This window comes from Parasteatoda tepidariorum, chromosome 2, assembly GCF_043381705.1.
Source record: "Parasteatoda tepidariorum isolate YZ-2023 chromosome 2, CAS_Ptep_4.0, whole genome shotgun sequence".
Lineage (NCBI taxonomy): Eukaryota > Metazoa > Arthropoda > Arachnida > Araneae > Theridiidae > Parasteatoda > Parasteatoda tepidariorum.
In genome coordinates this window covers 27,505,856-27,528,030 of record NC_092205.1, presented here as the reverse complement: position 1 = coordinate 27,528,030, position 22,175 = coordinate 27,505,856, and the positions used below count along the sequence as shown (strand labels likewise).

The following is a 22,175-nucleotide window of genomic DNA, read 5'->3' as shown; positions in this document are numbered from 1 at the left end:
GTTCCTTTTTCTTTTTTCTTTGGTATTTCGCAAGTTGTACAGAGTAGAAGGGAGATATATTCCTGGAACGATATTTTTATAAATAAAGTGTTTTAAATTATTTTTAAAAAAATGACCATGACTGACAACGATGAAGCTGGGTATGTATTATAATCTCAATGTATAATAAAAAGCTGTTCTTTCATACAATAACTTAATATAAGTTGTATAAGTTTAGAACCAATGAAATATCAACACATATTCACGCCATTTAAAAATCTGTTTGTTTTTTTCAAAATTATAGTTAAGAATCGAATAACAATATCGATTGCTATGTTATCAAAAATTACATTATTTTCACGTATAATGCTTTTTTATGGATGATTTAAATTCTTAGCCTTTATTTTACATATGTTTAGTAATAATAAGGAAGAATGGAAAGGAAGCATAATTTACGTTACGTTTTAAAAAATGAGTTTTTGCGATTTGAACTACTGTACTGAGTAATTTTGCATAGAAGATTACAAAATTTTGCATTGATGCTGAGGTTGCTATGGTTACAGAATATGCAAACTAGTTTTGACAGGTTTTCCCACTACTTAGAAACAAGTCTTACTGAAATTAAATTTCCTTTTTTTACGAGCATGCTGAAAATTTTTATAATTAAAGACTATTATCAACTATGAGTAGATATTTGAAAGGAAAAGAGTATAGATTAAAGAATCAAAATATTAAACGTATGTTTAGAGCTGTATTGGTAAGAAATAATTAGTTATAAATGTTGATGTGTGGAATACAATATGTTAAATATGTGTGGAATCTTTTGAAGTTGTATTTTCTAGTGATTCAAATGTATTGTATGTGGGGATACTTCTGTAAGGGTATCTGTTCAAGCTAACTACCTTTGTCTAAGTTATATTCTTTTTGCTTCCAAATATTTGAAAGGAAGTGTTGTGGTTTGTTCAGAAGAGTTAATAAGTTGTAAGCTTTGATTTGGTCTCCTTCTGTTATTATTTTTCATTTCTTGGGGGCTAGTGACGAGAAGTCGCCAAAACCTGACAATTTTGCTGCACATACTGATACAAAAAACTTACCTTTTATATGTTTCCAAGTTTTTAGTGACTTTTTGATTTTTAGTTATTTTAATTAAACTTGTTGTAGTGTGATAATAATACAGAAATCTTCTAATGATTGATATAAATGCTGCTAATGTTACGAATGGTGACTTTCTAAGGCTCGTCACTAAAACCTGAAAGATAAATATAAGCAAAAGCAATAAAAAATAAACAATAATAAAGGAGGACAAAGGTAAAAAACTAAATGAACTACCTGCTACAGTATTTTAGTGGAGCTGGTGGATGTTTTGATGACTCAGATATGTTTTGATTGAGCAATTAAATAAAACAGAGTAAAATACAGAGTTTGATATATTCAAACATACATACCTAGAATTTGTAGAGTAATTTCATGTCATATGTGGTGTTTACAATTTTTAAAATTAAATCACAAAAAAACAATTTATTGTTGGTATAAAGAAAAAACTGTTAATACAAACTTAATAGTTCATTTTAGTATTATTATAGCTTTTATTTTTGATTGTAGTGAGATTAAGTTCAACAAATTGTCTTGGTTCTAACGTTCTCTGTATATTATAAATATATATTATTACTCTAGGTTTATGACTGTCTGTATAAACTGTTCTCATTTTACAGAACAGCACATAGAAATATTTTTGCTTTATATATATATTTTTTTAAATTTACATTTTTCAGTTAAATGTTTATCTTTTTAGGACTAATTTTTAAAGTTTTTTTTACTGATAAGTGATATCTTAAAATTTTATAAATAAAATTATTGATATTTGAGTTCTTCATAATATTTAAGATATATTTTTTTCTTCATTATTATCATTATATTTTAAGATATATTTATAAAACCATGCTAAAAATTGTAGTTTAGGGAAAAATTTATGATTTATTACTTGATTCTAAATTTAAAATTTTTTTTAAAAACTTTTTCAGGAAACTATTTGTTGGAGGTCTAAGCTGGGAGACAACTAAAGGTATATTTGGATCAAAATTAGTTATATCGAATTAACTTTTTTTCAGTGTACGCATGTTTTGAAATAATTTTTTCTTGTGAGAGGATTAATTCTTCTTGCTGCTATTGAAATGCTTAGTTGTGTGATAATTTATAGGATCAGGTTGGTTACATGGAGTAAAGTGGATATATGTTATAAAAGCATCTATTTTTCTCCTTTTGAATTGAAGTAATTTGTTTAATATTTTTGTAGCCATTTTTGGGATTGCAGCAAGCATTTTTATTTCAATTTTAAAAGCTGATAAGAAGTTTCATGTTGACAAACTATCAATTTATTTTATGATCAACTTATATAGTGTGTTAGTGTAAGCTGTCGAACTTTCTTCTAATATCATTAAAAACTGGCCAAAACTATTAATTTTAGTTCAAATTAGTAGAGTGACTTCTAAGCAACAGATCTACCTAGAAATTTAAGAATGAATTTTAAAATTCTATTTATTATGAATTTTTAAAATGTGTAAAGTGGGTATATGGTTAGATTTAGCTACGCTAGTAGTTTAACACTGCTTTAGTAGTTTTAGTACTGAAAATAATTTATTTTTATAAGGGAAGTATAGGGAGAAAAAACCAACATATTAACAATTGAAAAATTACAAAAATTAGCATAATGTTGAGCATATTTAAAGATATAGATGCGTTTTCGCATAAGTTTTTTCCTTCATTTGGCAATTTTTTTCATAAAAAGCGAAACAATATCCTTAAAGTAAATAAATTGAATCTACACATCTGCTATAAATAGCAACAAAAAAAACTTAAAATTACTGTAAAAATGTTTTCTGTAAATTACTGTAAAAAGTTACAAATTTGTGGGAAGGTCAAATCCAGAAGTTAATGGTGTTTTTGTGTTAGTCTAATGATGGGGGTGACATAGTAAGATTTTAACCTAATTGTTTATTTGAATTACTCTATCCGTATTTATGTTACTATTTGCTGATGGAGATTTCCCACAGTAGTTTTATTTAATCAAAGACTTTGAGATGTTCTAGAAATCTGATTTTAGCCCATTCTCGTGATTTTAATTTTGAATGACGATATGCCTCACAACAATACTAATCAAATAATATCTTTCACTCTCCTAGAGAAATAGGTTTGTTAATATCTAACTTTCCGACATTTGTTTCAAATATCATTTATAAATAAATTTCTGATGAAAATAATTGTTATTTATTAAAAGTGTGAAATGTGAATTTTAATGAACTGTTTTTCTTTTTAATAGAAACTTTACAGACTTATTTTAGTAAATTTGGAGAGGTAGTTGATAGTGTTGTAATGAAAAATAATGAAACTGGACGATCCAGAGGATTTGGTTTTGTAACTTTTAAAGATCCAAGTTGTGTATCAATTGTACTTCAGACTAAACCCCATGAATTAAATGGTCGCACTGTAAGTAATGATTTACTGATCATAAATACTCATTAACTTTTTCAATTATCATATTTTGTAGTTTACTTACTTTTCATTTTTTTTTTACTTACTTTTCATTCATATTTTAAGCAAGGACCACATTTTACCAAAAAAGACTAAATAATGTGAAAGTCCTAGATTCTTAAGACCTATTTCCAGAGTAATGAAATCACTAGTCAATGTATCAAATAACCATTGATCAATGTTTGTGTCTAGTCTAAGTCACAGCTTGTGCAGCTCTGGCTTACTGACTAAGAATTTAAAATTAGATAGCTTAATAAAGATATATTTATGTAATATTGATATCCATCCCTCGATATTACTAAGTCAAGATAGTTATTCTCTGTCTTCTGAAATTATGTATGATAAATTCAAAGCATTCAAAATATTTTGTCTTTTTTATAACACTAATAATAAATCGCTCTATTTTTCCTATTTCTTATATAATGCTTCTTAACTCTAGTGCAGGGCTCGAAAAACCACCCGTCCGCCCGTTCTCGGCGGTCAAAAATTCCCCACGGACTACGAATTTCTCGAATCTGACGTCCGCGCGGACGGCCATTTTCCCGTTAATGTTGGTGATACATTTTCAATTTTTGTTATCTTACAAGAGTCTAGCGCCTCACTTCTAAAATGACCCTCTAATCTAGAAATGTAGCAACATACTGCGCATGGTGGAATTGATGTTTTCTCTGACTCCCGTACTGCAGCGGTTGAAAGGGACTTTTCAGCAATGAACTTACTTACTAAAAAAAAAAAAAACATTACTTACTGGTCTTAAACAAGAAGCGTTAAACGCAATTATGAACATCTACCTAAATGGAAAACCCCTTTCAGAGTTTTGTGCAGAAACCTCTGTAAATCATTAGCTTGATTGTGGAACTGGCTAACGTCATATTTGATTCATTTAAAAACAGAACTCTCGGGTAAATTGACATTCCAGATAACTTGATCCAGATAACTAACCATTTAAATTATTTCATAAAAGAAATAAATTATTTTATAAAAGAAATACTGGGTTCCTATTAGTAACCTAGTATTCCTTTTATTACTGTATAATACAATCCTAGTATTTGTATTCATAGTAACTACTAATTCATTTTGCAATTTATATAAACGTTTGTAATAAATAAGAGAAAATTATATTTTTATTTATTTAGAAGTGACGGAATAGTTTCAAAGGAGGACGGGTATATTGTTGGACAAGCCGTCCTCGGGGACGGGTAAAATTTTTGAGTTTTTTCGAGCCCTGCTCTAGTGTATTGAAAATATTTTGTTTAAGTTAATCTAATGTATTAATCTAAATTTGACCATAAGCCAAAAATTTATAATATGGTTTGCTATTTCAGGTTGATGCTAAAGAGTGTACCCCACGAAGCATGCAAAAGGTACTTTATATTTTGATTTCACGATTTATTTTATCAATCTCATGCTCTATAATTTTGTGTGAGAAACTGTTTTTAAGTTTTTCACTTCTAGTTAATATCAGTATGAAAAAGAATAATATTTAAGCCAATTAGGATTAACTTTAAAAGAAACATATGCTCTTTTAAAACAGTTTTTAATGTCTTAAATTTGTGTGCATATAAATTATTTTGTAAAGCAAAAATTAAAAAGTGCATACATTATACTGAAATTAAAATGCTTGTATTTTTAATAAAATGTTTTAAATTATTTTTAAAAATAAAATTTTTTTTATTGCTTAGTGAAACAATATATTAGAAAATAAATTTGTTTGCATCTTAATTGCTGGATTTCTTTTTTATTTCTTCTATTTAATTTGTTTTATTTTCAGAATAAGAAGGGACCAAATCCAGGTAAAGTGTTCTTAGGAGGCCTTCCCCCTGATATCACAGAAACTGATATTCGATCTGCCATGGCTCGGTATGGTAAGGTGAGATAAATTTGATTTTCTTCATAACTATATTATAATTTTATGAAATACAACTGAAAGCTTATTTCATTGACTAATAAAATAATTATACTCTCTTGCAAATTGAAAAAAGACCATTATGGTCTTGTATTTAAGTAATCTTTATATACTTCAATTTTGTTTAATAATAAAGTAATACAAATGTCAAGTCTCTCAAAAGTCAAATTAGTTTGTTTTTTTTTGCCTGGTTCTATTTTCCAGTTCTTAATTATATTCCTTATTTTGAAATATTGAGTATACCTTCAAGAATAAAAAATATATATAACCTAGGGGTGCTATTATCTAATTTTTAAGTATTGCGCAATAGTAGTTGAGAGTAAAATTAAAAAAAATAGTAGTAATATAGTGCAAAAAGGTGTAAATATATTTACATTATCTTGCTCTCAATATTAGGATTCGAATTTAAGCTAATAAATTGTTTGATTGCCAAAAAAAAAATTTTTTTTTAAGGTTTATAAATGAAAGTAATTTCACTTTGAGGGAATTCTTCACCAATCTCATTTTTTAACAATTGCTCAGAACATTTTCATCAGTCGCTACGGATAATTGTAGAGGAAAAAAGAATTGGTTATTTAATCTTATTGTAAAGCTTTTATACTCTAAAAATTGCCAAGTTTTTAACTTGGGGACCATCCACTAATGTATACAAATGTTTCTAACATTTGATATTATTTTTTGTAACAGAATATTTTTTGTGTGTCTCGATTCCCCGAAATTCTCCAGTGATAAATTAAAATATCATTCACTTTTCTTTTTTTTTAATTTACAGTTACAAACTTACAGGATGGTGAAGATTTGAAGTTTTAAAATTTTTTTTATTTGGTGAACTGAAGGAGAATCCACCAAATTACTTTTATAGAAAAATGTTTAGGCACATATTAACAGCATTTTTTTTTTTTTAATATTATTGAGATTCAATGTAAATTACTTAATTAGAAAAGTATTGAAACAAATTTTATTTTTGATTTTTCACAAAATATTAAAAAATTAATAGTTAATATTTTTTTGAAAATAATTTTCCATGATTTTTGTTTAAATTTTTAAATTCAATTCATTATGAGAATTGAATTTAATTGAAAATTAACTAAATTAAGAAACTTTTAAGCAGCTAACATTTACAACATTATTATATTTGTTATAAGTATTTTTTGTAATTCATAATATACTTTCATATCTTAATAACTTTTCAACCATAAACATCTATTATATATAATTCTCTTACGTGGCTCCCAAATTTTGGCTGCATTTCTTTTCCACCGGTNATGTGGGAAAGTACTGATTGTTTTGATTTACGTCCGTTTCTTTTTGGGTTTTTTTTAACGTAAAACTCTTTATAAAAAGTTTTTGTTTTTCAATAATATTGATTGAATATGAATTTTTTGAGTGCTTGAAAATTTTTGTAAAGTGCTTGAAAAGTTTTTAAAAAGTGCTTATTTTTGATTCAAAGATTTGGCTATGCACCCTGTTATTGAGACTCCATGTGAATTACTTAATTAGAAATATATTGAAACAAATTTTATTTTTGAATTTTCACAAAATATTAAAAAATTAATAGTTAATATTTTTTTGAAAATAATTTTCCATGATTTTTGTTTACATTTTTAAATTCAATTCATTATGAGAACTGAATCCAATTGAAAATTAACTAAATTAAGAAACTTTTAAGCTGCTAACATTTACAACATTATTATATTTGTTATAAGTATTTTTTTAATTCATAATATACTTTCATATATTAATAATTTTTCAACCATAAACATATTATAAAATTGTCTTATGTATAATATTGAACTGTCCTAAAGAATTTTTTAGCAGCACTGCTTCCTGTATAATCTGTGTTATTGTAACTGATTTTCATTCTGCATTATTTTTGCAGGTGACTCAAGTATCTATTATGTGTGATCAAGAAACAAAGAAATGTAGAGGTAAATTTTAAATATCATTTAACATTATATTGTGATGAGTTGTTTAGAACTCATTATAAGAATTGTGATGAGTTGTTTAGAACTCATTATAAGGATATGTTTTAAAAAATTATACAATTCAGATCAAATGAGTATTTATATCCTCATCGTATTAATTTCTATTCTTATTTTAATATTACGGAAGTTTTATCTAGTTACCTTCCTTGTAAGAAGTTTAATTTTACACATGAATCTAATAATGTAAAAATAGATTATGCATACTATAAATAAGACTTTTTTTTTAAATAAATGAAGTGCAATTTCCTTACTTGCGAATGCTATTTTAAATACCTATGTATTTATTGATGATTCTAATAAGTCGTTTAAAAGACCTCTTTCATTTTGTCTAGTAGCTTAATACAGTTAAATAAAAATTTTCTGTATACCACAGAGCAAAAGTTATTGCATTTGCATAAATTCTGCAAGAATAAGGTTGCTTATGAAAATATTTTTTGATAATGTATTTTTTACGTATCAAAAGATAAGCTAACTTAAGTATTTGTTAGAATTTGTTTGCCTTTAGTTTGTGTTTTACTACTATATAAATTATGTATTTATCCAATAAATATGACTGTTAACTAAATATTTTGCTTAGATATGTTAAATATAACATCTCTGCTGTGGAACAAAAATCTTATTTCATTATTTGACTTAATCTTTTAACAAATCTGTTTTTAACTTAGATTTTTTTTAAAAATTATTTTATTAATTACTTCTTTAATTTTAAGATCTTATATTTCGGTATATTGTCAATATACCATCCTAGTTAAAATCAAATTAATTTAAAATAACTTCCCAAAATATTGTTTTTACATTAAATAATCAGTAATGTTTTAGAGTTAGCTTTTTTATAGCTTCTTTTAATTACTACTTCTTGTAAAAATTTTAATATTTAGTTATTTTTAGAGGGGTAATAAGTGTGAAAAATCTTAATTTCTATTACAATGACTGAAGTGATAACTCTTGCATTATTAATAGTATTTATTAAGTGCTTTGTTATCTGGCTAACTTTGGGCTCATTTTTTTTATTTTTTACTTTGAATTAAAATAAATATTTTGCGAAATGTTAAATGTTTGCTGTCTTATTATATTTTTTAAATTTATCATTTATTCATTTTTCTTGCAGTTGGGGAAGTTATCATTTTGTTTACTTTTATAATTTTATCTATTTTTCATGTATATTAAGCTAAATTAGGTTTATGTTAGAAGGTTATGTTATGTGCTATTTAGGCAGAAAAATATTTATAGTTTTGCTCATAACTTGAAGTTTTAATGAACTTTATAACATAACAATTTGCTGCTTCCATTAGTATAGATTGATTAAATTTTCAAAATATTTTCAAATTATTTTTTCAGTTATCATGTATATATTTTTTTGTGAAACTAGATAACAAATAGTTAAATTTCAAATTCCAACTTTAACACAATCTCTATTTTCTCGTAACCCTGTTTGTTTAAACAACAGCTCAGTATTATATAAAGATTAAAGATTTTGCCTTTTTGTTAATGTCATTTATTTTATAATTTTGTTTTATTATTACATAATATACGAAAATTTAGAGGGGGATATAGATCCTATTATTTAAATTTATTAATATATAGGACACTCTGTTCCTTCTGGAACAAACTGGAAATAACTTGTACTAAATTAAAATATAAATATATTAACTCTCAATTAAAAAGAAGTCTGTCATGATATAAACCAGATTTTTATGATATAAACCAGAATTACTGGTTAAACTATTAAAAAGTAATCTAGAAATTTATAGCTATGTGATACCCTTTGTTTAATTATTTTCAAGACTTTATCAAATTCAATTAGAACTATACATTTTTATGTTATTACATTTGTTGCTGCTACATTTATGATCATATTTGTGAACTTTGATAGACTTTTAGGCTTAAATTTATTGAAAGTTACATTAAATCTGCGAAAAGTCTAAATATCAATGCTTGATTGGTCACGTAAAAGTTTAATCAGAAATACTGTTAGTTACCAATTAAGTACCTTTAAATTTTTTCTACTTAAAATCTTGGTGATGCAGGATAGCATGGATAAACAGACCCTAAGAGACAAAAGGGGAAAATGTATTTTATTTGACATCTACATGTAACTGATTTAAATTATATAAGTACGACTATATTAAACAATGCAAGCTTATTATTTTTCAACTTCCTAATTGAGCCAGTTCTTCTTTTTGAAAATATCCCAATCACTATGCATAAAAATAATTATTATAAGAGTTGAAATTGTGATATGTAAGCTAATAAAATAGCAACATTCTTTTAACGTAACTTATTGAGGGATATGTGCTTGCCGATATTTAACAATCTTGATAATAATGCTTCTTTGTTAATAGTAAGGCTCTGTATTTAACTCCATCAATACTTATTTGTACTTAATATTTTTTTGTTAATAATACTGAAAACGAGTACTTCTTGGTTAAGGATACTTCTGATTTATTCTTAAAATAAAAGGTTTGACGTTACTCCCGTTTGTCTCAACAAACTAATTATAGGTACAGCGGCATGCTTTTATTATTAAATGTATTTAAGGAAGGTGTTTTGCCATACATTTTGAAGATTAATATGCCTGGTAGGGCCTTAAAAATTGATTTTTTGAGCCCTTGTACCTAGTGCATTTTTTTATTCAATGCCTCAGTGATAAAAAAATGGTAATTTACAGTTGAAACCATTTGAATTGTGTCTTGATTCTTATTTTGTGACTTCTTCTCATCCAAAAAAATTCTTTAAGTATTCAATTGAGGTTCAATGTGCCATTTTCTCCTTCTAATGATAGATTTGAAAACAAATGTTTTTTCAAATTTTGGTTTGACTTTTCAGTTACAATTTTCTCAATAAAAGAAGCTAAAACAACAATAAATAAATTGGGGGGAAAATTATTAGCTTCTTTTAAAATGATTAGTTTTTTTTTTTTATTCCTTTGAGTCTGATCTGAGAATATTTTAGTATTACTCTACTTTTCAAGCTGACTTTGTTGGTGAGTTGTTTAGTTTGATTTCTTCAAAGTTGTTTGTAGTTTCCATGATGCTAAATTGTTTCTAGAAATTGTAATGTGTGCATGCAGAAATTTTGGATTTCGTATGTGTTAATGCTTCTTTTTAAAAATCATCTCCAAGTTTGTGTGATGAATATTTCCTTTTTATATTCAGTGAGTTCTCCATTTTTCCAATCTAATTTTAGTTTTTTAAATCCTTGATGTTAACTACTTTTCGGTTGGTATAAGTATAACTGTAAAGAGCAATTTTTAATCTGTATGTGCTTTTTATTTTGGTTTATTGCCATTTATAGTAGACCAGCACTCTGAAAATATCTCCTTTGAATGTGTTATGAAGCTGCTGAGCATAGGTTGTAATTTACTGTGCCACAATAAAGAATATTATTAGTAGTAGTTCATACATTTTCAGTGACAGTGAGTTTTGATGAAAAGTAAATAAATTTACTTTGAAGTTAGGTATATTACCCAACAATTATACATTAGTTACCCAGCAGCTATACTTCTTTAATATTCACACCACAAATATGTCTAAAATACTAAACACTTTCACACTTTATACTTATTTTAAGGGAATATTAGTATGAGTTTTTTTTTTTTTTTAATTTCGGCATTCTTTAGTAGCTTAAACTAGTGATTGTTTAAATAAATAGTACTTATGTAAGCCAATTTTTGCTGGAAATTAAGAAACGTCACAGATCGGATGGTCGCCTCAGCTTTGGTTGTTTCGGTAAAATAACAGTAGCGTTAGTTACCATTACCATCATCTCTATTTGCATATCTTGACACAATGTTAACATCATTATTAATTATTATTTATTAATAATGATATTAATATTAGAATTAATATTTTTCAGTTATGCATGTTATTTAAAAAGACTTAATGTTCAAAGCTCTCTATCTAGTTGTTAATAGGCTTAAGTAACTGTTTTTCATTCTGATTGCTTTAATTTAAACAGGTCTGTGTTAGAAAGCTTTAAACAGCCTATGTCCGTTGGCTAATAATTGATTAAAAAAAAAATTTAAAAATTAATTTTACGAGAATTATGGTTACTACTCAATGGAATAGTTTTTATTTCATCAGTGTTTACTTCATTTGGGGAATCTGTTAAGAATTTAGAGATTTACTCTTTTTTTTAAATAATTTTTTATATGCTCTGGTCACTTATATTTTAACGTTAGATATTTCAACATATGTTCAATTATTGTTGGTTAATCATCGTTTTAATGAACTTTTTACAATTATGAAATTTTAATTTAATCATTAGCTTAAAAGAGTACTTTTTTGCTATTAAAACCTTCATAATAGTTTTTATTTTTAAAGTTTAATATTACAGTTTATTTTCATCTAAACTAACATGCATAGTATGTATGCCTTTGGGCAAGCTATACTATCTTTACTTTATTAAGCTTTAAATTGCGCTTTTTGTAGATGGGACAAGTCCTATCATAATTAAAAAATAAGACAATATTTCTTACCATCTATTTCTTTCCACCTTATTAAATAATTCTTTGAATGAGTATTTACAATGCTTGGTACAAATTTACAATTATTTTATCAGCATGTTATTAAATTTCTTTAAAGTGTAAGAAATTTAATAATTTAAAGTATGAGAAATTTTATTCGCTTTGTATTATAGCTGTTTTTTTTTTTTGTTTTTTTTAGTAATTTAAATGATCAATGTGCTGTATTTTTATTTCTTGTTCTCTCGAAAATATTTGTTTAATAAGAGAAAAAATTTTAAGAATATTAAAAACTATTAAATGCAATTTCTTAACTTTGAATAGCAACGTCTTATCTTTTGATTTTATTTATATTTTTGTTTCCATGTAAAGCTGTAATATTTTATCATTTAAATCTTATATTATTTGTCCCCACCATTTTTTCATTGTAAAAATATATTATGCTTCAAAGCATTATTCATTGATTATAATTAAAGTTTTGGTAAAATATGATTTTGAACAATTTTTGACACAAAAAGGGAAATATTTGCCTTCTGTTATATTTATTTTTTGTTCAGATTATGTACATCTTTTACTAATGAAATTATTTAGGTAATGCGAAAAAATCTTTTCTGATTGTGGGAAGCGGAGATAATTGTCCTTAATAGTAATCAGTCATATAAGTAATAAATTTTTTTTTGTTCTTAAAATTAAAATTAACTAACAAATATTTGAGTTGAATATTCAATTGTTTTATCGCTATCAATTTATTTGTTTTGAAGTGATTATAATTTTCTGACCCATTGCTATAACTATTTAACATTAAACAATTTTTCTCGGTGGTTTTTTATTAAGATGGTGAGAAATATTGGCTTGAATTTTAGAAACGGCCTGGTGTTATTTTATTCTAATGTTTTTGTTAACTGACTAATCCATCTATATTACCCAGGAAAAATGAATAAATGCCTATCACTCCATGTTTTCTGTAGTTGTAGATATGTAAGATTATGCTTCATTTGAAATTAGGCTTTGGATTTTTATCTTTTGATTCTGAAGACAGCATTGACAAGGCATGTGCAGAGCGCTTTGTGATCATCAACGGGAAGCAGGTGTAGTTTCTTATTTAGTATATATTTATTGTTTCTTTTGTATATTTTTGTATTTGGGAGTCATCACGTCTTTATTTTCTAGCTACTTTCCTCCGGTTTTCAGTGATAGGCTGTGTCGGTTATATTTTACCAGGCCTTAAGTAAAGCGCTTTCAGAACTGCCTCTTTACTAACAATATATTTTTGGAATTGACATTATATAATGTAACTTAACAATTAGAATTTAATAGTGTTCTTCAATATTAGTCTTAAGTATTGTTAAGGCTAAGATATTTTAAGTTTAGATTTTATATATATTAGAATTTTTTCATGAAATAGCAAAACTAATGTTTAAACATGTTTGCTTATACAATTTTTTTGAATATTTTAAGACATTGAAGTGTTTATAGGTTGCATTTATATCGTCATAATTTTTTTTTAAAAATAAACTTTAACATATTTATCATTAATTTGAAATAATATTAAAGTGGATGAACTTAACAAATCTGAGCGGTTTAAATAGTGTGGGTTTGTAAGAAAGCAGGTTTATTTCTTTCGAAGCTACTTTGTAAACTTTATGTATGACTTTTATTGACATTGCAAACTATTTTGTAACCTCATGATAATACATTAATAATATGAATAAAATTGTTGCATTTACTTTTTATATTCATATGATTCCAGAACTTTTTGATTTGTTGCATTTATCTTTAATTACAAGAAATTTTCTGGAAAAAATTAATAACAAATTGCTACCATATTGTTTAAGTACAAATATTTAAATTGTTTTTCATTGTTAATGGAGTAAGTTATTTATTATTTCCATCTAACAAATCTCTTTTAGTGTATGATAAGGCATATGTTTTCAATGCAGCATTCTTAATTATAGTGAAAACTAAATAAGGGATTTGTAATTTTTTATTTTTGTTGAAATGATTTAAGGAAACTTTAGAAAAAAAATTTCACTCAACATAAATGCAAATATTAAATTATTTTAATAGTGAATTAGTTTACTTATTCCATTATAGAAAACAACTGTAAATTATCAGTGGTTGTTTTATTATTTTAATATTGGTCTTTGCAATAAATATGTTGAACCTTTTAATTTTAATGATTAAGACTTTTTAAAAAATTTTTTTCCTTAAATATTTAATTTACTGTTTCATTGTTGATATTGTGTATTACTGCTAGAAGTTCACATTCCTGTTCTTTTGCATATAAATAAAATTACTTAATAAGTGCTTTTTCGAAAACTTGAATAGTTTTCTTGCCAAAATTTATTGGTATGTTTTAACCCATGTTCAACTTAAGTGCATTCTTGCTCTCCTTGTTATTCATGGGGAAGCAGAATATAAAGGGAACAGATGCTAATTAATTTTAATTTTCTGAGTTTTATTTGTTTTAACAGAGAAACAAAATACTTATTTCTAAATTTAGTATCACTGGACTCGTTTTTAGAATACCATTTTGGTAATAGGTTTAGAATACCTATTTTAAATTATCTCTCTATTATCCTAGAAAGTTTTGCTAAAAAGTTTGAAAAATTTAATTATATTTTTATTGCTTATTCTCTTTGTCACATATTTAATTTGATATTTTAAGTAACTTTTTAATTAAACAAGTATCATGCAATTTATATTTTGGTAAGGGAAAAAAAATCAAAGATCATAGTAGAATCATATATTATCAGAGTAAGTAAGTTTTTTTTATAATAGTATATGATTTGTAGGCCTATTTGAGGTATTTTTCCTATTGAAATGCTTAAGACATTCGTGATGAGAAAAAATCTTTTTGTTCCGTGATTTCCTTTCTTCAATCTTGTTAACAGCATTTATTTTTTCTTGTCCAAAGGTGGAATGCAAGAGAGCTGAACCAAGAGATAATTCAAGACGCAATCAACAGTTTGGTGGGAGCTCTCCAAACGGTGGTCCTCCAGGTTCTTATGGAGGTGGTCCTGGTTATCAAGGAGGAAATTGGAATCAACCTTTTGGAATGCAAGGAGGTATTTATTAGCTTAACTTTTTTCCAAAAGTTGAAATTTTAAAAACTTTTAATGTAACACATTCTGTGATAAGCTGTTGGCTTTTCAGTGAGACGTGAATTCTGTTGTACAATAGAAAAATCAATGTAAACAATAAAAAATTCAAGATTGAGGTTTTTATATATTTAGTATTTTTAAACTAGCTATACACATTGCAAATAAAAAATATAAAAAATTCTTTTTTTTTTCTAAAAGTAAATTTTCTTCTATGAAAGTTTTTGAAAATATATTTTCGCCACATGCCATAAGTGATAGAATCAATATACTTGTTAAGCCACTTTTCACCATTATTGTAAAGCACTTACATTGTTTCTTGAATTGCTTAACATAATTCTCCAGAATTTATTATTTATTTATTTATTTTTTTGAAGATTTGCTACAAAATTTTTATAATAAGTTTTAAATAATAAGAATTATTTAATTTTTTACTTTGTGTAAGTGTCGTATAAATAATGTTGAAAATCATTAAAAGAAAATTTGAAAAATAAAAACTAATTGTAAATAAAAATGATTTTTTAAAGATAAATTTGTTCTTAAAATGAATTTTTTTTAATTAAGGTTAAGTTCATGAAAAAACAAGGTTTAAAAATTAGAAATCCTAATTTAATGTATTCTTTCAGTGTTTTCATTACAGAAAAAAAATGGGAGAGAATTTCTCACCCTTTCTCAAAGACAGGGTGAGATTTCAAAAAGTTAAGTGAGATTTCTGAAAATTAAAAAAACATGAATTGACTTGGAAAAAAAATACTTTAATTATAATACATTTTTAACATCTTCTAATTGAATATTTTTGCTGCATAATCATATGGAAAATGTTCTATATCTACTTTTTCATCAGCTATTGTATTTATTTGGCTGAAAAATATCCATATTTGTTTCGTTTTGACCGTTTCTACCAACATTTGTTTCATTTTCATTTGTCCATTACGAAGTAGAAGATGTTGCCCTAACAAGGTATTTGTCCATCTTACATTCATGCAGAAAAAATATAAACATCTTACATGAAGAAACCTTACCTACGGTGATCATGTGGTTGCAGAGAAATGTGTTCTGAAAGGGGTTCGGTGGGGGGGGGGAGGTTTCTGCTGTTCGCATTGGTTCTGAACAATACTGGTAAATAGGGAAACTGGATAACTAGGACCGATGTTCAAAATAATGAAAGATCAAGGAAGAAATGTGAAACGGATTTTATTCAAAATGGCAAAAGACGAATTTTTTTCCAAAATTCNGTTCTGAACAATACTGGTAAATAGGGAAACTAGATAACTAGAACCGATGTTCAAAATAATGAAAGATCAAGGAGGAAAAGTGAAACGGGTTTTATTCAAAATGGCAAAAGACGAATTTTTTTCCAAAATATCGCACATTTTGAAATTGATTAATAGAGTGCGCGAACTTCTCACATTAATAATTTTTTATTACGAGAAAAGAAAAAAATATGCAAGATTCTCGCGTTCTCTCTCTGTAGTGAAAACACTGTCTTTCATTAGCTTCTGCCACCTAGATTAAATTGTATTAATGCTCTTTGATTTATTAAATCTATGCTTTAGAAGTATTTTTATTATCTTTATTGCACTAAATTCAATATTCCAAATATACTTTTTATTTATAGTTTTAAATTGTCATAAAGTCTAAATTAATATTTGGTTACACTAACATGCCAATTTATAAAAAGTTGTACTGTTTATTATGATAAAGGAACTACTTTTTTCCCCGTTCTAATAAAACCATTTACATTTTCTCAATATAATTGTATGATATCTTCTTAGGCAATGCATATGGGAATTATCAGCCTTATGGAGCTCCTGCTGCTACCCCTTATGGACAGAGCCCAGTGCCATATAATGCCGCTCCAAACCCGCAATACCAACAACAACAGCAACCTTACGGGAATTATGGTATTAATTCGAAATTTTGCTATAATTTTGCACTTTTCTAGTCTGATATGTAAAAACTGTTTGATTTTTGTTAAAATAGTTTTTAAGCATTGTCTTTTATTGTGTGCAGTTATTTTTGTTCATGTTTTAGTTCTATAAAAGTTCATTTTACAGCCTTTTTATTTAAGAAATTCTTGTTTTAAGATATTTGTGTATTATTTTTGGTCCAAATCATTTTTATGTGCATAATCTGCAAGAATGTATTTTTCAATTTTTTTTCCTAATTCATTTATTAAACGAGTATAAAATATTGAATGCTTTTTAAGGTATTAAATTAGACTAGATTGTTTTAAAAAGCATAATTTATTCATAGTATTTAAATAGCTATATAACTTATTGATGGGCTTCTAGTAAAAAGAACAAAATAAATTTAGTTTTTCTGCCCTTCTTGTATCATTTTTATTTTGGTTTTAAATTACTTTTGGAAAAAAAAATATTTTGGAAAAGTTAATAGAAAAATTTTGGAAAAATTAATATTTCAATTATTTTAAAAAAAATTCTTATATTTTTATAAAAGCATTAAAAAAAAAACTTTTTTTATTTAAGTTGAAGCAATTGGAACATGGATTAAGACACTCATTTTAATAATTAGATTTAATTTCTTGACTGCTTGTTTATATGAAAATTTTGCTAATATTCCAATATTTTTCCTTTCTGTTGTCTTGCTGGCAGTTTTTAGTTGTGCCCCTAAAAATTTCTTAAGAGATTGTTTAGTTTGGTGTTAAGTAACCTATAATATTCCTCATCATTTTTTTCTTCAGGAATTTTTACTTTCAGTTTATAACCCCACTGCATATTTTTCACTTTGCACTTGTGTTATGGTTGGCATGAGTTAAATTGCATGTTCTTTTCTAAGAATAGGAATTTTAGTACTGATTTTATGAAAAAACATTGATTCAAGTTGAAAGAAATTTATTTTTTATTATAATTTGTAAATATATTCTTAAAATTAGGATTTTTTATTTTAAAAAATACAATCTCATTGGTATTAAAATTTTTATCCTCATAAATAATAAAATAGTAATGTATATGAAGTGTTATTTAACCATAAAAAAAGAAAACTAAACATAAAAACCAACTTAGGATTAAAGTGATATGGAATTCATTAAACATATCGTTTAAATTTATGAGTAATGAAGAAAGACTTGTTCTCCTAAGAGTTTAATTTAGAATGTTTTTTTAAAAATGTTTCCTGATCCACTTCAGAAATATTAAATGCTTTGATGCAATATTGTTTTTAAATAAAATTAAGCATTAAAATATTAAGCATACATTTGTAATCAAAACTGTTAATGCTTATCAATGATTCGCTATATTTTAATTAATAGGTGGAATGGGTTATGGATATCCACAAGCAGCTGCACCTGCTGGCAATAACTGGAATGCAGCTCCCACTCCTGGAGCTGCAGCAGGCTATGGTCAACAACCTGCTGCTCCTAATTATTCATCTCCTGGTTATCCTCAAGCTTCTGGCATGAGTAATGAAGATAAACCTGGAGCTTCAGGATCTTATGGAGGTATTCCTATTAATTTTCACGATACTATATAAAGTGAAATCTTCTTGACCAAATTATGAAAGTTCTGACTTTTAAAAAAGAAACTTTCTAGCTAATCGATCTTACAAAACTGGTTTATTTAACAAAAACATGCAGGTTTAGAAGGATTAATTATGCTAAATTGTTATAAAGTTTAGTCTGAATAATCAGAAAAGCTTCTTCTGCATGGATCTGGAATTATTATTTTTTTTTTTAAATCAGTTTTGTGATTAAAATCGTTGATAAAAGTCGATGAATCTGTTACAAAATAATCAAAATTCATAGTTACTTACAAATGTATAAAAGGCACAATAGGAATTATGATTTTTTTTATGAAGCTTTTATATACCAAGGAAATATCTATTACAATATTATGTCAGCTGAGTATTGGTAATTTTTCATCGCCCTGTAAATATCCACTTAAAAAAATATTGGTAATATGCCTTGATTATTTCATCATACTTTAATATGTATATGGTGGAAAAATGAGTAATAACAGCAACATTTTTTAAACTTATGATCAAATGAAGATTTAACTTAATGTGTTATTTACAATAGGAAGTAGTATGAACATAAGGGTACTAAAATGGCTATCACACTCCTAAAAAAAACTACTGGAGTCACATTTTACTCTTAACAGGTTTTTTTATCGTAAAAAATTCAAATCCATAAATACAAGGTATGTTTAACAAGAGAAAGTATGTTTGTACTTTTTTTAAAGTTAATAATTAATGTGCATACATTTTTTCGAAGTCCTTGCTATTCTTGAACCGCGGTTGCAGTCTCTTACATGAAGATTTGTAGTGCTATTATTAATTGTAATTTTGAGAGGCCACGGCCATCCGGTTTATTTTTGTTCATACCGCCTTTCTTAAGCATGCAGTTCAATTCTGACTGACAATACTTGAGGTTGTATGAGGCTGAGATTGCAATTTAAGTTAAAAATTTTCTGTTTTATGAACAATTGTTAAATTTAAGTTTCAGTGTTTCTCTAAGTCTATGAAATCTGAATCACTGTTGCAATTTAATTACTAGATCAAAGTTTATTCGAAGTGTTGTTTTTTTCTCTGTGCATTGTTATATATGTTTTTTACACAGTATTTTCTCTTTTGTAGCATCTAATGCCTATCAGGGTAATTCATCGTATGGACCCTCAAAATCATATGGAGGAGGTGGAGGCTATCAGAAACAAAATAATGGAAATGGTTAGTATGTTTTGCACTTTTTTTAAATGGTATATTTATGTAAGTAATAGTTATTTGTTTAGATCTTTCCTAAATTCTCAAGTTGGAGTCTTTCAATATGGATATTAAATGTGTTAGAAAATTACTTAGTTTCTCTGAGGGAATCTTTTTTGTTGCATTTTGAAAAAGTTTCAGATTAAAAGCAAGATATCTAAGTTAAAACTTATTTATGAGCTTTAAAACAAAACACAGGAAAAATACACGCATTTTTTTCTGAAATTAATTCCATACTTTCTAAAAATTGGTAATTGGTCCTTATATATTAAGCTGGGATAGAACACACAATTGTCATTAACCCCTATTTTTTTTTTGACCAACCGTTTAGTAATTTAGTTAAGCNAGATGAGAGCAGAAAAATTATGACTATTTTCTCCGATTTCACGCACAGAAAATAAGATTTTCCGTATTTTTTATCCGTCGGCGGGATAGCTCGTATTTACGTAATTCAGACGTCGCTGCTTCTGGCGTAGCTGGCGTGTAAACAAAAAAAAAAAGAAGAAGAAAATAGAGGTGGATTTGCGGTGAAAATATTTATTTGCTCATTCAGTTAATCTTGTAAATTTTTATTTATTATGTCTAAACAAGAACAATACAAACAAGCCTTTTAGAGATCCCAAATATCTCGATTTTTATTCACGCAATTTTAATATCAATCATCGATTTTCGCATTTACCTGATTTAAAAGTTGCGCATTGCGATTCTTATTTACGCTATTTAAATACCGTACATTATGATTCTTATTTACGAGAATTAAAAACCCAATATCGTGTTTTGTATTTATGCATTTTTAAAATCGCGGTTTTATTATCAAACATCGATTTTCGTATTTGCCTGATTTAACAGTTGAACAATGCGATTCTAATTCAGGCGATTTAAATATTGTACATTGCGATTCTTATTTACGAGATTTAAAAAACCAACATCGCGATTTTTATTTACAAGTTTTTAAAACCCCATGTAGCAATTCATATTCACGCGAGCTTAAAATCCAATGTCGTGATTCGTTTTTGCGGTTGTAATATCACGCTATTTAAAAATTATGTATCGTGATCTAAGAATTACGCATCATGATTTGTATTTTCGCATTTTTTAAATTCGATGTAGAGTTTCATATTTACGTGATTTAAAAGCCTCATATCGGGATTTATAATCACATGGTTTACAAGTTAAAAAAGCGCACTTTTTTTGTCAAATTTTTGTTTATACATATACATATATCTTAAATCTTCTTGGATTTCCTCTTTTTTACTTTCTGACTACTCTCATCCCTGAGAACAGAGTTCATTGTACCTAACTTAATAATGCATAACAGATTTTTGCTATCTGGCAAATTGCTGATTGATAGAGGAAAATATATTGCCATCTTTATGTCCGTTAAACCATGTCTTACTCTTATTATGAAAATGTATTGCATTAGCACATTATAAGCTTCTTTCTTAAAGGTGTGTGTGTTGTATTTTTATAGGTGGGGGTGGTTACAATAATCAGAACAGTGCTGGCAGAGGTCAAGGTTATCATCCTTATAGACGTTAAAGTTTGTTCATCAAAAGCATGTATTAAAACATCATATATTATTTCATGAGAACTTTATTGATTTTTACATACTTGTTGTACTTCATTAAATAAAAAAAACAAAAGTTACATTTGTATTTTTGATCTTTTATTTTTACATTTCGACTCATTGTAATCTTGAAAACTATTGACAAGTGATAGTGTAATTGATAAGAGAAGATAAATCTCCCATTTATAATCAGCTTAGTAAATTTCTTTTTAATATTTGTTATATTTTCATTTTTTAGTGTCACTTGCATTTGTCACAAGGTGCGTAGCGTTTTTAAACAGTGCTTAAAGGTGCTTATTTTTTTAAAGCTCTGAAAGGTGCTTTTTTATTTGGGATTTGCTGAAAGTACTTAATTTTCTATCTTTTAAAAGGAGGTTATTATTATTATTTTTATTTTTTTTTGCAGTATTTATAGTCTTTCTATATTTCAAAAAATACATGATTTTCATAATTTTCTCTACAATATTTGTCAGAAACTAGTTATTTTATGATTATGTAAAGTGTCTGAAAATGTTTTTGAATTTTATTGGTTTTATGATTATAAATTAAGTACTTTAAACGATTGAAATTTTTTTGTTACTGTACTTTTTTTGGAAAGTGATTTAAAATATCTTTTGAGTGCTTAAAAGCTGCTTATTTTTTGATGAAAAATCTGATTATGCACCCTGTGAATATATATATGTGTGTCTGTGTGAATTTAAAGCAGTAAATTCTTGATTATATATTGTAAAATTTTTTCTTATAGTTTTTTTTAATTTTTTTTTTTTACTTAGTTCATTAACATATTTGAAGAGAGAATGTATCATTGGATTTACAATATATTAGAGCTCTGAAATTTTGTATAGTTCTATTAACATATTAAAAAAAAAATTATGACATGAATTCTTCTCGTGGGTCTACGTTTATGACGGTGTCCCACTCTTTGGGTTTG

The 22,175-nt window shown here is 26.3% G+C and overlaps 1 protein-coding gene across 1 annotated transcript; it reads left to right on the top strand.

Moving 5' to 3' along the window:
- Window positions 1-3: 3 nt before the first annotated feature.
- Window positions 4-21,324, top strand: LOC107440883 (heterogeneous nuclear ribonucleoprotein 27C). The gene is made up of 12 exons (XM_043050948.2): window positions 4-140; window positions 2,001-2,041; window positions 3,296-3,462; window positions 4,833-4,871; window positions 5,279-5,377; window positions 7,293-7,341; window positions 12,866-12,948; window positions 14,778-14,928; window positions 16,737-16,865; window positions 18,233-18,421; window positions 19,555-19,644; window positions 21,149-21,324. The coding sequence occupies exons 1-12, from the start codon at window positions 112-114 to the stop codon at window positions 21,214-21,216; spliced, it is 1,134 nt and encodes a 377-aa protein (XP_042906882.1). The 5' UTR covers window positions 4-111; the 3' UTR covers window positions 21,217-21,324.
- The last annotated feature ends 851 nt before the right edge of the window (window positions 21,325-22,175 follow it).